We start from the raw sequence: 12,809 nt of genomic DNA on the forward strand, positions 1-12,809 counted from the left end.
ATTTTTTTTAGAGTTGTATTTATACTGAAGTGTCAGATTTTGCAATAATTCAAGTTAGAAAGGTGGAAAGCAGGGGAAAAAACAAACAAAAAACAAGTAAAACAAAAAATAATATTTATTTGAAAAGGCTGATTTTAATTCAGAATAAAAAAATTCTGTTACAGCTCCAAAAATGCTGTTATAATTTCACCATTTATTTTAATGGGAATTTGTAAGCATGTGATTGTGTTCTGCATTGGGGATGTTCTATAGACTCATGCCTTCATGTGTGTGTGTTTGTTCTGGATTGTGCCAGAATTTTAAATATTTTAAATATATATAAAAAAGAAAATTTAATTTATAATTTATATAAAAAAATATAATTTAATTTATAAAAATATATATATATATATCCCCATTTTCCATTCATTCCTATGGGGGTCAAATTGATCGCATGGAAAGGATTTGTTACTTTTTTTTATTACAACTAGGGGTGGGCGATATGGCAAAAATATCATATCACCATTTTTTTTCAGGAAAATCACGATTCACTATTTTATTACGATTTGTTTTCATGTTGGTTTTACTATTTTTCAAGTGACTGAGCATTACAGCCAAACTAATGTCTATATTTTAAAACCAGCCTTACAAGGAAACAAAATATTAAAAAAAAAGAATGGCAGACATTTAGGCCAAAGTGGCGAAGATAAAAATCTTTGTTATTATTTTCTTTGTTATTAAAAAATGAGAACAAAGATATACATTACATATACACAACTTATACTGTAGCTGAAAAAAATAAAGCACTGTTTATTTCAGTTGTATATTGTGTATTTAACAGTAGCATTCAAGAAAGAAATTAAATGAACAAATATAAAAATAAAACGCTACAAAGACTTCACTGTATAAATTATACATTGATTCTTTTTAAAGCTACTATTAAAGTTCTCAGTCAAGAGCAGTGAGTGATTTTCTCTTGGTGTTTTGTTGTTTTATTAACATTAAAAGGGATAGTTTCCCCCAAAATGAAAATTGTCATCATTTACTCTCAAGTTGTTTTAAACCCGAATAACTTTCTTTCTTCTGTAGAAAATAAAAGTGATTTCCATTGTATATTTTTTTCTACTGTGGAAGTCAGTGGGGACCAGCAACTGTTTGGTTACCCACATTCTTCAAAATAACTTATTTTGTGTTCAGCACAAGAAATAAATGAATACAGGTTTGGAACAACATTAGAGTGAGTAAATAATGACAAATTTTCATTTGTGGGCGAACTATCCCTTTAAGGATAACAGAAGCATGTTTACTATTAGGCTACTGTTACTTTAAGAAGAGCATGCATCTATTCTAAAATACATGTAAATGACACGCACCCGATTTTCTCTCAAATGTTTGCTTTCACTTTAGACATAACCAACTGTGTTTATGTAAACCTTTTGTGTATTTGACAATATTAGCGCAATAAGACTGGAACGATAACTCAGTCCAGTAACCAGGCAGGCACTGTTTGACAGGCTTTTAGTGCCTGTGCGCTTCGGGTATATGCGCTCAGAAAAGCACACGTTAGAACAGCGCATCAGCCCGGGAATGAAATGTTTAATCGTCCACGATCAAAAATCGTGATAACGCACACCCCTAATTACAACCACATAAACTTTAAACTTTTCATAAAAAAAAGGTCTTGGACCACTCCGATGAACAATTTTTAAAAAAGAAAAGAAAACGAATTTCGTGTCAAAATGAGTCGAAGAGAGGATGAGTTTACATCAAGTTTACAGAAGTCCTTTTCAAAGAGTTACTCAGAGAAACTGCAGTGTGTGATTTTGTTTTGGGGATTTAATTTTTTATTACCAGTTGGTAGTAGTTGAGCTTTGGTCCATCATGAGCTGCCATGAACCACCAGGCAGCAGCTCCAACTGTTGCTGCCCCTACATAACCTGCAAAACAGAGAGAGAGATAAAGGGATTGAAATGCAACTTAACCAATTAACATTTTCAGTCAATTCATTGGTTCTTAAACTTTCATTCATGGTTACCTTCCAAAAGAGAGTGTGTGAAAGTTCATACATAGATTGTTGTAATTTAGCCTCTTGACAGTTCTCTCGACTCTCGAGTAATGTTTACTAGAGCTAGGTTGACAATATTGATTAAACGATTTTAAATCGATCTCCATATTGACGAAGAGACATTGATTCTTAAATTCCAAGATCAATCTTTTGGTCTATGTTGTTTTCTGTTGATGTGTGAACAAAACTTCACTATTACTTGCAGCGCACCTCCCATCCAATATGTCTCTGCTTTCATATTCTGCTTTATCATGAAATTCCAACAATAAATATTGTTTTGACGCTCTTTAATGTGGCGTGACAGATTGCTGTAGTTGCCTCATCTGTTATGAAAACAAGTTCTGACGGTTACCATTTAATGTTTATATTTCAAGAACAAATTGGAGAAGATTAATAAATCATTCAAAAGTTTATATAAAAACTGACTTGTATGAAATTTAAATGTTTATATAAAACTTGTTTTTTATTTGAATGTTGATTATCTAGAAATGAATAGCAATTGAATTTGGACTTATATATATTAGGGCTGTCAATCTTCCTCTATAATACTATTCGAATTCCATTCCTTATTTCATTTAATTTTCGAATAATATTCGAATATTAAATGCTCAAATTCCTATTATTAATATTTACGACATTACTCAGGCTTAGCATGTGGTTGTTGTTACACGTTCTGTCCACTAGAGGGACATCTAACATTACAATAAACATTTTATTTGTGCTGAATATGGTTGAAGCGCTACCGATGGTTTTTGGCTAATATCTCCGCTAAAACACCACCAAAAATTCTGAAACTTATATCGTTCTTTTCAGTTCGATTAGACGGTTCCAACGAGTTCGGTGCTCGCCAAATCCGTTGAGTTTTCACCGAGATATTTGCTCTTCACGGGCGCTTTTTTACGTTGTTAAACATTTACCATTTCAACGTGGATAACGTGCACAATTGTGTTACTATTCAAAAACTTTATTGTTCATCAGACGAAACAAAAGCATTTCATTTTCACATGTGTGTAAGCCAAGGTGGCGAGAAAGGCAAGATTGCATACCGTAAAACTTCAAATAGTAGCCCGGGCTTTTATTTTCCCAAATCGTCGCACTGCACCGGCTTGTAGTATTTGAGACAGGCGTCTAATTGAGACAGGCCTTTATAATTTAGTGTTGAGATGTTGTTCATTGAGTGTAGGCTTAGAGTCTCTAATCTCTAAAAATATCCAAATGCTCCACGTGAAACTTCCGACCTTTTACTATCGTATCAATTGGTTTTGATTAATATGCGCGAGGGAGAGAGACCAAGACAGCGCTCGTGTTGTTTGAAGACGTGAGAGTGCGCGCGCGCGGCCGGGGCGCTCTCTCTCTCTCTCTCTCTCTGCTCGTTATGCGTCCTGTCAGGCGCAGCAGTCATTCTATTCTACATCACTCACCGATCAAAATAGGCTTTGGCGGAACAAACATTTGCGTTGGCGGCCGCCAAAAAAGCAGACGATCTGACGGGTTTTAGAAGATTAAATACTAACCCGAAACTAAAAAACAGACCGGCCTCTATTTGAGACCGGCCTTTATTTACCCAAACCTGCAGCCACACCAGGCGTGTAAAAGAGACAGGCGTCTATTTGGGACTCGGCTATTATTTGAAGTTTTACGGTATACATTTTTTAAAAATATATATACATAAAAAAACAATATTCGAATAGTAACTTCAGCATTCGAATAGTATTGATTTTTTTAATATTCGAATTATATTCGAATTTCGGAATTCGTTCCAACAGCCCTAATATATATATATATATATATATATATGAATCAATATCGTATTGAAATCGGAATGGTACTGAATCAAATTGAATAATAAGCTTGTGCAATCAGCATTTTGACTTTTTATGGGTTGTCCAGTTGGTCTTCTTGCTAATTCTTAACCTGCTGTCTAGTACACTAAAGAGGGACAGAGTTTTAAACAAAAAAAAAACTGTGAAAGATGACACAAAATATAGGTGTCATATCGCTTATGTCTGGATTGGAATGGACCAGATGGCTCAGGCTGCACACATCACACAAAGCTGTATGATATACACGAGGAAAATCAAAAGACCGGATCAATCCTTCATTTTAATAGCATTATTTTATATACACTAATGACAAGAAGTGACATTTGTGTAAATGACTCACAGCCAATGATGAGGTATCTGCAGAAGAGCCAACCAGAAATGAGTGGTTCTTTAGGGGAGCGTGGGGGACGTGACATGATATCCAGGTCAGGGGGGTTGAAGCCAAGAGCAGTAGCTGGGAAGCCATCCGTCACCAGATTGACCCACAGCAACTGGACTGGGATCAAAGCCTCAGGCATTCCCAAAGCAGCTGTGAGGAAAATACTGAGAGACAGAGAGAAAGATACAATGTTTAAGGTGTGGTCACAGGATTCATTTTCATGGTACGCAGTAGAAGAAAAAAAACCTTTACAGTAGTCAAGGTTTGTTTACATTTAACCATCTTAATTAAAACTCTTTCACACTGTAAACTGTGCAAAGTTATTAAGTATAAATGTTAGACATAACTTCTCAATTACACTGAACAGTATTATTACTTTATCAACTCGGTGAATCAACGACGGTTTGATGAAACCTGCGAACTGACAATCCCACCTACCGTCCGGAACAGCAGGCTATATTAATAACTTTAATCATAAAATGTGTTGTTGCATTCCAGTGCTGCTTTTAAATTGTTTTCTATTTAACATGCACTAGACGGACGTCGTGGCGCATTTCACTGCTTTTTCAATGAGTTTTTAAAATAGCGTGCCAAGAAGTTCAACTTTTAAAAACACGAACTTGAGACATTTTGCTGCACTGCATCTCGCAAATTTAAAAGCAAAAAAGCGCTCCATGTTCATTCGGGTCATGGCAGTTGTTTCGGTGTGAACACCCAGCCTAAACGCTAATCTACTAAACAGAGCAGCGCACACTGCTTTTTATCACGGACAGACAGACTACAATGGTAGACTGATTGAATCGTTACATGAGAGAGACTGCCACAAACATTATTACTTTCTCTTTGAATTGCGGAAAGAACTAACATGGCAATTTAATTCATATTGAAATGCTCATGATGTCAGGGTATGCAGTGTGCATACTCTGCGTACAGACAGGGACGCCACTGGTCACATTTTCAGTTGTTCGACAAGTTTTGTGTGCGAAATCAAGTCATTTCAATAGGAATCTGCACAATTAACCCTCTAGGCGCCACGGTCGAGTTTACTCGACAAGATGCGGGACTGAATAAAACGGCCGATTTTGTCAAATTGGGTGTCAAATTTCGTTCAACCTCCCCTCCACTGGATGGCAGACATGTCATACTTCATCCCCGAATCAAAAAAACGTCATGTTTTTATACAAAATGTTCGAGTTAGAGCGCATTGAATCAGTGCGATCAAAAGCGGAGCTAGTGTGAGAGTGAGCCATGTTATCAGATCCTCTCCGCAATCACGGCGACAGTATTGTGGTGGAGACTTTGTCTAATACCACTGGGTATGTTAGACGAGGTTGAAGTATTCATAGGACAGTTAGGAGGCAACGTGGAGGCAGGGTGAGGAGTCGCAATGACAATGACAGTAGTCCGAGCTCCGCACACTCGGCGCGCGCGCGAGGCAGATCTGGCCGCGCTGCTCGTATCATGTCACTCATGATCTGTGCGAGTGAGCGTTTGAACTAAACAGGTCTTGTCTACTTGTGTTTGTATGTCATATGAATAATATATATGTGCCCCATACATGGAATTAGAGTGCCTACTGTATTTAGTAAATGGAAAATCTCTACAGCAAAAGGCCAACCACTACATGCATTCGGTTTGTTTCTACCATTTATTAGTAATGATTTACACAGTTTGTTTACTACTTACTATATACCTGAGCATTCAGTATTGTGCAATATAGCATACAGAAGGTGATGGACATTTTAGGGGGAAAGAAGTGCTGCATTTTATCATTTAAACATGTGACTTTTCATGAAAATTCTATAATCCAAGATTGCCACCACCATATGACATCATAATATGCTAATTAGATGGGAAAATATAATCCCTACATAAACTTTGGGTCATCCTTAACATTTCTCTAATTTACAGAAAGTCTCTATCTTTTATCACTTTTAAGATATAGTCTTTTGAAATTAAAATCGAAGTCAAAATCGAACGTTTTAGGAAAAAACCTCTGGCGCCTAAAGGGTTAAGAATTTAACGAAATATTTCCCCACGCAGATTTCGCAACGGATTCAAGTTGGTCATGTGAAGTTCGTTTGGAGTTCATTTCAGGATTTTGAAACAGCTTGCAAAAGCAAACTTTCCGGAATAATTCACTCCGGGTGATAAAACTCCTTCAAACCACCATTGGTCCTTGGCGATTATGTAATAGGTAGGTGTGGCTCTAAAGCTCTGCCTTCTTTGATGTTTAAATCTTCTCCGGTTTATTTATCTTATTCAGTCCTTCGAGGTCAGACGTCCACGAGTAAAAACTCCACTTTATAGTGGAAAATGAAGTTGTAATTCAAATTGAAAGAGACATTGACACTGTTTTTTTCATGTTTAATACTGTATAGCTGCTTGCTTTAAAGCATGTTGTTGTATAGAGTGCTATAAAAAATCAATGTGACTTGATTGAAGTGCCGAATTATAGAGCTTGCGCAAACATATCCACATCACTATGATCAAATGCTTTCTTTACTGCTGTTTTATTTTGTTATTGAGAGGAAAGCACCCAGCACATATTTACATATTTCCTCTAAACGTCACTCTCAGGAGCATGGGCGGCCCCAGGATGTTTGCTAACATCATAACGTTGGAAAGGCATTTCAAACTTCTTTTTACCACTAAGCGAAGAAGGAAAAAGAACTCAGCTGTGAGTATATCAGGGCATTAAGAGTAATATAGGAGTCTGTATTTGTGTCTGTACTTACCAGACTACCTCTCCAATGTTAGAAGAAATAAGGTAACGGATGAACTGCTTCATGTTGTTGTAAATGGCTCGACCCTCCTCCACTGCGGCCACAATGGTTGAAAAGTTATCGTCGGCCAAGATCATCTCTGAAGCAGATTTAGCCACGGCCGTGCCTGAGCCCATAGCAATGCCAATCTCAGCCTTCTTCAAAGCAGGGGCATCATTTACACCATCACCAGTCTGGTCAGAAAAATCAAGTGTGAGGGTTCATTCATTTGAGTTTTTTGCACTTTTGCACTGAAACAAACGTAGGTAGCTAGAAAAACGTACCATAGCTGTGATATCGCTTAGGCTTTGCAAATATTCTACAATGCGGCTCTTGTGCGTTGGCTCGACGCGGGCGAAACAGCGGGCAGTGCGGCAGGCCTCTCGCTGCAGGTGGGTAGGCAGCTCATCAAACTCACGTCCTGTGAGGCCGCTGCCATACGGACCACTTTCAGCCTCCTCTTCCTCCTGCTCAGTGATGATGCCCACTCGACGACAAATAGACAGGGCAGTGGCCTTATTGTCGCCTACACAAATCAACACAGGAAGAAGACCTCAAATTGACTTTCTTTATATGCATATTTGTTCATTCTTACTGGGGCTGGGTACAGTTAGATAATAGACAGTCTTGTATTTGGCCTTATATTTGTCACTGAGCTTGCGCTTTGAGACATTCATATGAAACGATTACATATGAATCAAGCAGCTTAATCCAAGTCCTTTGAAGAGACACTTATCACTTTAGATAGCAGATAATTTAGATCTTAATTAAAACAGATTTAATTTAGGCTTTTATTTACATCTAAATAATGATTGACGCATATATATAGAGCACATACTAGGGATGTCACGGTACCAAAATTCCAGTAGTCGGTACCGATACCATTAAAATTTTACGGTTATCGGTACCAATTTTGGTACCACAGCAAAATCAGTTTGAACCATTTTTCCAATTTATTTAATTATTTGAAAAAAAAGAAATTCAATTCAATTCAATGACTTTATTATTTATGACGGTACATTTATGAAAGCATTGAAGGCTACATGCTGTTTAAACGAAAATATTGATGATATTGAGAAATATTGCTTATAAAAAAATCAAGTGAAAAATAAGCAACTTTCTATGCACACATTATTATTATTAGTAGTAGTATTTTTAATTAATGGAGACGTAGTTAAATCTATTGTACAGTAGCCTAATATAATTATTTCTGTCAATTTCTTTATGTTAAACCAAACTTTTATTTTGACGGGTTGCCGTGAAGACCTTTGAGTTTCTGTGCGTGTATGATATGACCATAGTTTTTCTCAAATGAAACGGTAAAATGCTCATGAAGTGACTCTCGGTCATGAATTGATATGGTGATCATGAATCATGTCGCCATATCGTGAGGCAGCAGAGACTGAAAACAGCGCGAGCATCACTCGTGCTTCAGTGTGTGTGTGTGTGTGTGTGAGGTAACGTTAAATGAAACCGCGTGTCAACTGCATGCGCATCCAGAACCGGGTTTGACCGGGTACTCGGTACCACCGGTACTTGGTACCGTCACGTTTAAAATTTGTTAGTACCGACTTGGTACCGAAGTACCGAATATTTTGACAACACTAGCACATACAATAAACAGCTCAAACATGCGTGCTTCATGTATGAGAACCAATGAGGTTGGTTCTAGCGCGAGATGCACGCATGATGTGACATGTGATGTGATCATGTGATGTGCTCCATTGGTGTATGTGTTTGAATAAAAGCCTAATTTATATCTGTTCATCATATAAAGTGATCGTATCTCTTCACAAGACTTGGATTAAATTGCTTGATTCATATGGATTCATTTTACAACGCCTTTTATGACCTTTTTGGATCTTCTTGGAGTTTTGGTTACCTGGACCTTCAATGGAGGGACAGAAATCCTTTAGGTTTCTAATAAAAATACCTTAATTTGTGTTTCGGAAGATTAATCAAAGTTGGAAAAAGTTTGAAACAACATGAGGGCGAGTAAATAATGACAGAATTTTCATTTTTGGGTGAACTATCCCTTTAAAATCACCTCAGCATATGTGTTTAACCCACCTGTGATCATAATGACCCGTATGCCAGCCTGTCTGCACATACGCACTGCACTCAGCACTTCCTTCCTTGGTGGATCTAACATTCCCACACACCCCACGAATGTCAAGTCCGACTGAGAGATGCACAAAGAAAAGTGTTAGTTATAGCAGCAAAATCTGCATTTTAAAAGCTTTTATTTAAAGGGAACCTATTATACCCCTTTTTACAAGATGTAAAATAAGTCTCAAGTGTCCCCAGAATGTGTCTGTAAAGCTTCAGCTCAAAATACCCCACAGATAATTTATTATACCATGTTGTAAATGCATATTTTTCAATGGAAGGAAAAACATTCTGTTTTCATCCATGTATCTTTAAATGCAAATGAGTTGCTGCTCCCCACCCCGTTTGACAGCTCGTGCATCGGATACTCTGCCAAAAACTAAAACATCTGTTTGGTTTTGATTATCATCTCTATCGCGGTCATGCTCACGTGACATGGCAGTTCTTCATCATCATGGAGTTTTATTATCTACATGCGTTTATCAGTCTACACTTCTGATATATGGTTTTCTATAGGGATGCACTGATAGCATTTTTTCAGAACAGATCCGATACCAAAAAATCGGAGTATTAGCACAGTTTATCACAGATCCGATATCAGCACAGTTTATTTTTTAAATCAAGTAGAATTTCTATAACTCTGTGTGTTGAACTGATAATGACTCTTTTGTGTGTTAAACACAATCTACTAAATACAGACAACTTCATTATAAAGAAAAACAACATATCAGAAAAATATATGATCATAATCTGACAAAAATGCTATTATAAACTAGATAAGTAGATAATTCAGCAGTAAAAGTTACTCTAGAAAAATCACGAGTGCACAATAATTGTAGAAAAATCACGAGTGCACAATAATTGTATAAAACCTGAACATTTAGTGAAAAAAAAAAAAACCCATTATTTAGAGGGGAACAAATAAGAGACAATAAGTGTAGCACTAAATCTGTTAAACTGGTACATTCCTGAACGGCTCATTTTGAGACACTTATGGGGACACTAACAAATGGAGTGAATGGATTTTTTCCACAATAGGGTAGCTGTGTACACACAGGAATTTTGCATAATAGGCCCTCATTTAGGAATTCACAAACTTATTCCCATGATTTTAAATCAGTTCTCCACAAACTTTGCTCACCTCATAGTCTATGAAGCCAGCAGAGTTCTCCAAGTTCAGGGTTCGAGGGTCAGGGGGTGAATCCCTGGTTGCCATGGCGAGGCAGCGTAGTGTATCACGTCCCGAGCCCCACTCTCTTACTGTGCTTAAGAGCTGCTCTCTGAGGTCAGAGGTCAGTGGCACCCGTGCACCACCTCCAACCCGTATCCAGCGGCAACGCTCCAGTACACTCTCTGGTGCCCCCTGTGAGGTCAGGACCAAGAGATAAAATGCATGTAAATTTGTAGATGCTTGGAGAGTGGGGATAAACTTCAAGAATCGAGGGGCAGTTAATATTCAGAACTGAATACGGGAAGGGAATATGTTCTTTTCAACAAAGAATCCTGAAAAAACATATATCATGGGTTCCACAAAAATATTAAATGGCACAACTGTTTTCAACATTTATAATAATAATTATATATAGAGAGGTAAATAATTGATTATATATCATTGATATATATATTAGTGCTGGGCAACGATTAATCGCATCCAAAATAAAAGTTTGTGTTTACATAATATATGTGTGTGTACATATGTTTGTGTTAATACAAAATAATTATGCACAGTACACACACATATATTATGTAAACACAAACTTTTATTTGGGATTTATAAATATATAAATTACAATCTTTACATTCCTAAAGATTCCCATCCCTAATTTTGTGCCAACGTGTCATTTTAAAAGACACAAAGACATTTTAAATGTTGGCTGTTAAATACCAACTTGTCACATCATCTTTTTTTAAACATCTGTTCTTTTTTAAAATAACTTTTTTTTTATTAGTCTATTTTGTTATAAGATTATTATGGTTGTACTGTATATTGAACAAAACATTTCAGTGACTCTCCCAACAAAAATGGAAAAAGAAAAAGCTTTAAGGAAGGATGAAAGCCAGACCTTGACAAACATCTTGGCACCTGAAGCAGAGCGAGTGAGTTTGTTTGGAGAGCAGAAAACAGACATGGACTTCCTGTCTCGAGAAAACTCCAGAGTCAGCTCTTTCCTCATTAACTGCTTTATGACCTAAGAGAGAGAGAGAGAGAAATAGACTCGCTACCTTTAGTGACAGTAATTTTCACAAGCAGTAGATAACAATAACATCCTACAAGCCAAAAGCCACCAAATAAGCCATTTTAAGCCATGTATGTATGAATTTGTAGCCTGGGAAAACCCAGACAACTTCCGGCAAATTTAGATTTGCTCTGATAGTTAGTCTGGCAAAGAGCTCATTCAAGCACATTTCCAATCCGCCGAAATCGAGGCACCAATCAGAAACGTTGGGGCGGGCTTTACACGATGACGACAGCGCTGGGATTTTGAAGCAGATTTTGTAGCCTACATTGCAAAGATGGATGCCGCTGTCGAACATCACTCGTTCGAATCAGCTATCGCGTCTGTTTTAAGCGATTTGAACGTTTCCTTTTTGTTAAAAACCGAGCAAAGAGCAACACTCAGAGATGTTTCTCCGCCGCTCTGCATACGTCATCTCCTTCATCACTCTGATTGGTTTTAGGTCTATCCGCGACGTCCGTTGGTGACGCCCCTCTGGAAATGATTTGTCTATGACGCTTTGCCAGACCATAACTCAGTTACAACTGAGAATGGTCTGGTTTTAACCAGGCTAATGAATTTGTGTATGCGTATACAGTATATATATAATATATATATATATATATATATATATATATATATACAGCGCTTGACATTAACTTTTTTGCTCACTAGCCAATGTGGCTAGTGGTTTTCCAAAATGACTAGCCACGCAGCATTTTTACTAGCCAGTTTTGTTGTTGTACGTTTTATATGATTAAAATTGACAATGGGGCTGAAAACGTGCTAAAATGAACTAATATTATCATTAGCTCTGATAAGGTTGTTAAGCTCCTTTTTTGATAACATGTTGTCTAAGATACACACATAAAATAGCTTCTTATTGTATATAATAAAAGTGCTGCATTGTTTGTTTGTTTTTTGTTTTACAGCAGTAAATACTGCAATACAGAGTAGAACAATTATCTGCATTAGAAACAACGAGCAAAGAATAAATAATAATTTTAAAGAAAAAATCCACAATTAAGGCACCAGGATTACAACTTTATATAGGCTATATAGGACTATATAGGACTTTGGATTGTTTGTTTTGCATCAGCTTTTCCTCAGAGCTCTGACTTAATAATTATCATCATGAAGCTCTGAGTAACTGGAGATATGTCCACCTGAAACAAGTATAGGCCTACAGGTCTTTATTTTCCAGATTATTCCCACAAGCGCATCTCCTGCTTTCTTTCATGGCATGATTAATTTTATTAAAACATAGAATTAACTCTGGAAAGATAGTTGTGATATGACGTGACATAAGGGCAGCCCTGCTAGTAGTTAGGCCTACACCGTGGCCCTTAATCATGAAGATGATTTTTGCTTTAATACCGGCCATGCACACTCACGAACTGACTGAACGCTGTGTTGATGTGTGTGTGTATGCGACCAGTCGCGTGTGATGATCGTTCGTTTGGCGCGCGCACC

At 37.2% G+C, this 12,809-nt stretch overlaps 1 protein-coding gene across 1 annotated transcript in view; it reads right to left on the reverse strand.

Annotated features, from left to right (window-relative positions):
• si:dkey-28b4.8 (sarcoplasmic/endoplasmic reticulum calcium ATPase 2) overlaps nt 1-12,809 on the reverse strand; it is a 46,021-nt gene that overhangs the window by 9,854 nt on the left and 23,358 nt on the right. The window contains exons 14-20 of the mRNA XM_056241293.1: nt 11,184-11,309; nt 10,262-10,483; nt 9,082-9,193; nt 7,296-7,537; nt 6,985-7,205; nt 4,208-4,410; nt 1,831-1,916 (exon numbers count right to left, since the gene is read on the reverse strand). Of these exons, the coding sequence (XP_056097268.1) occupies nt 1,831-1,916; nt 4,208-4,410; nt 6,985-7,205; nt 7,296-7,537; nt 9,082-9,193; nt 10,262-10,483; nt 11,184-11,309 (1,212 nt within the window). The remainder of the gene's footprint in view (nt 1-1,830; nt 1,917-4,207; nt 4,411-6,984; nt 7,206-7,295; nt 7,538-9,081; nt 9,194-10,261; nt 10,484-11,183; nt 11,310-12,809) is intronic.

This window comes from Rhinichthys klamathensis, unplaced genomic scaffold (genome assembly GCF_029890125.1).
Source record: "Rhinichthys klamathensis goyatoka isolate OS25496 unplaced genomic scaffold, OSU_Roscu_1.1 h1tg000636l_1, whole genome shotgun sequence".
NCBI classification, from domain to species: Eukaryota; Metazoa; Chordata; class Actinopteri; order Cypriniformes; family Leuciscidae; genus Rhinichthys; species Rhinichthys klamathensis.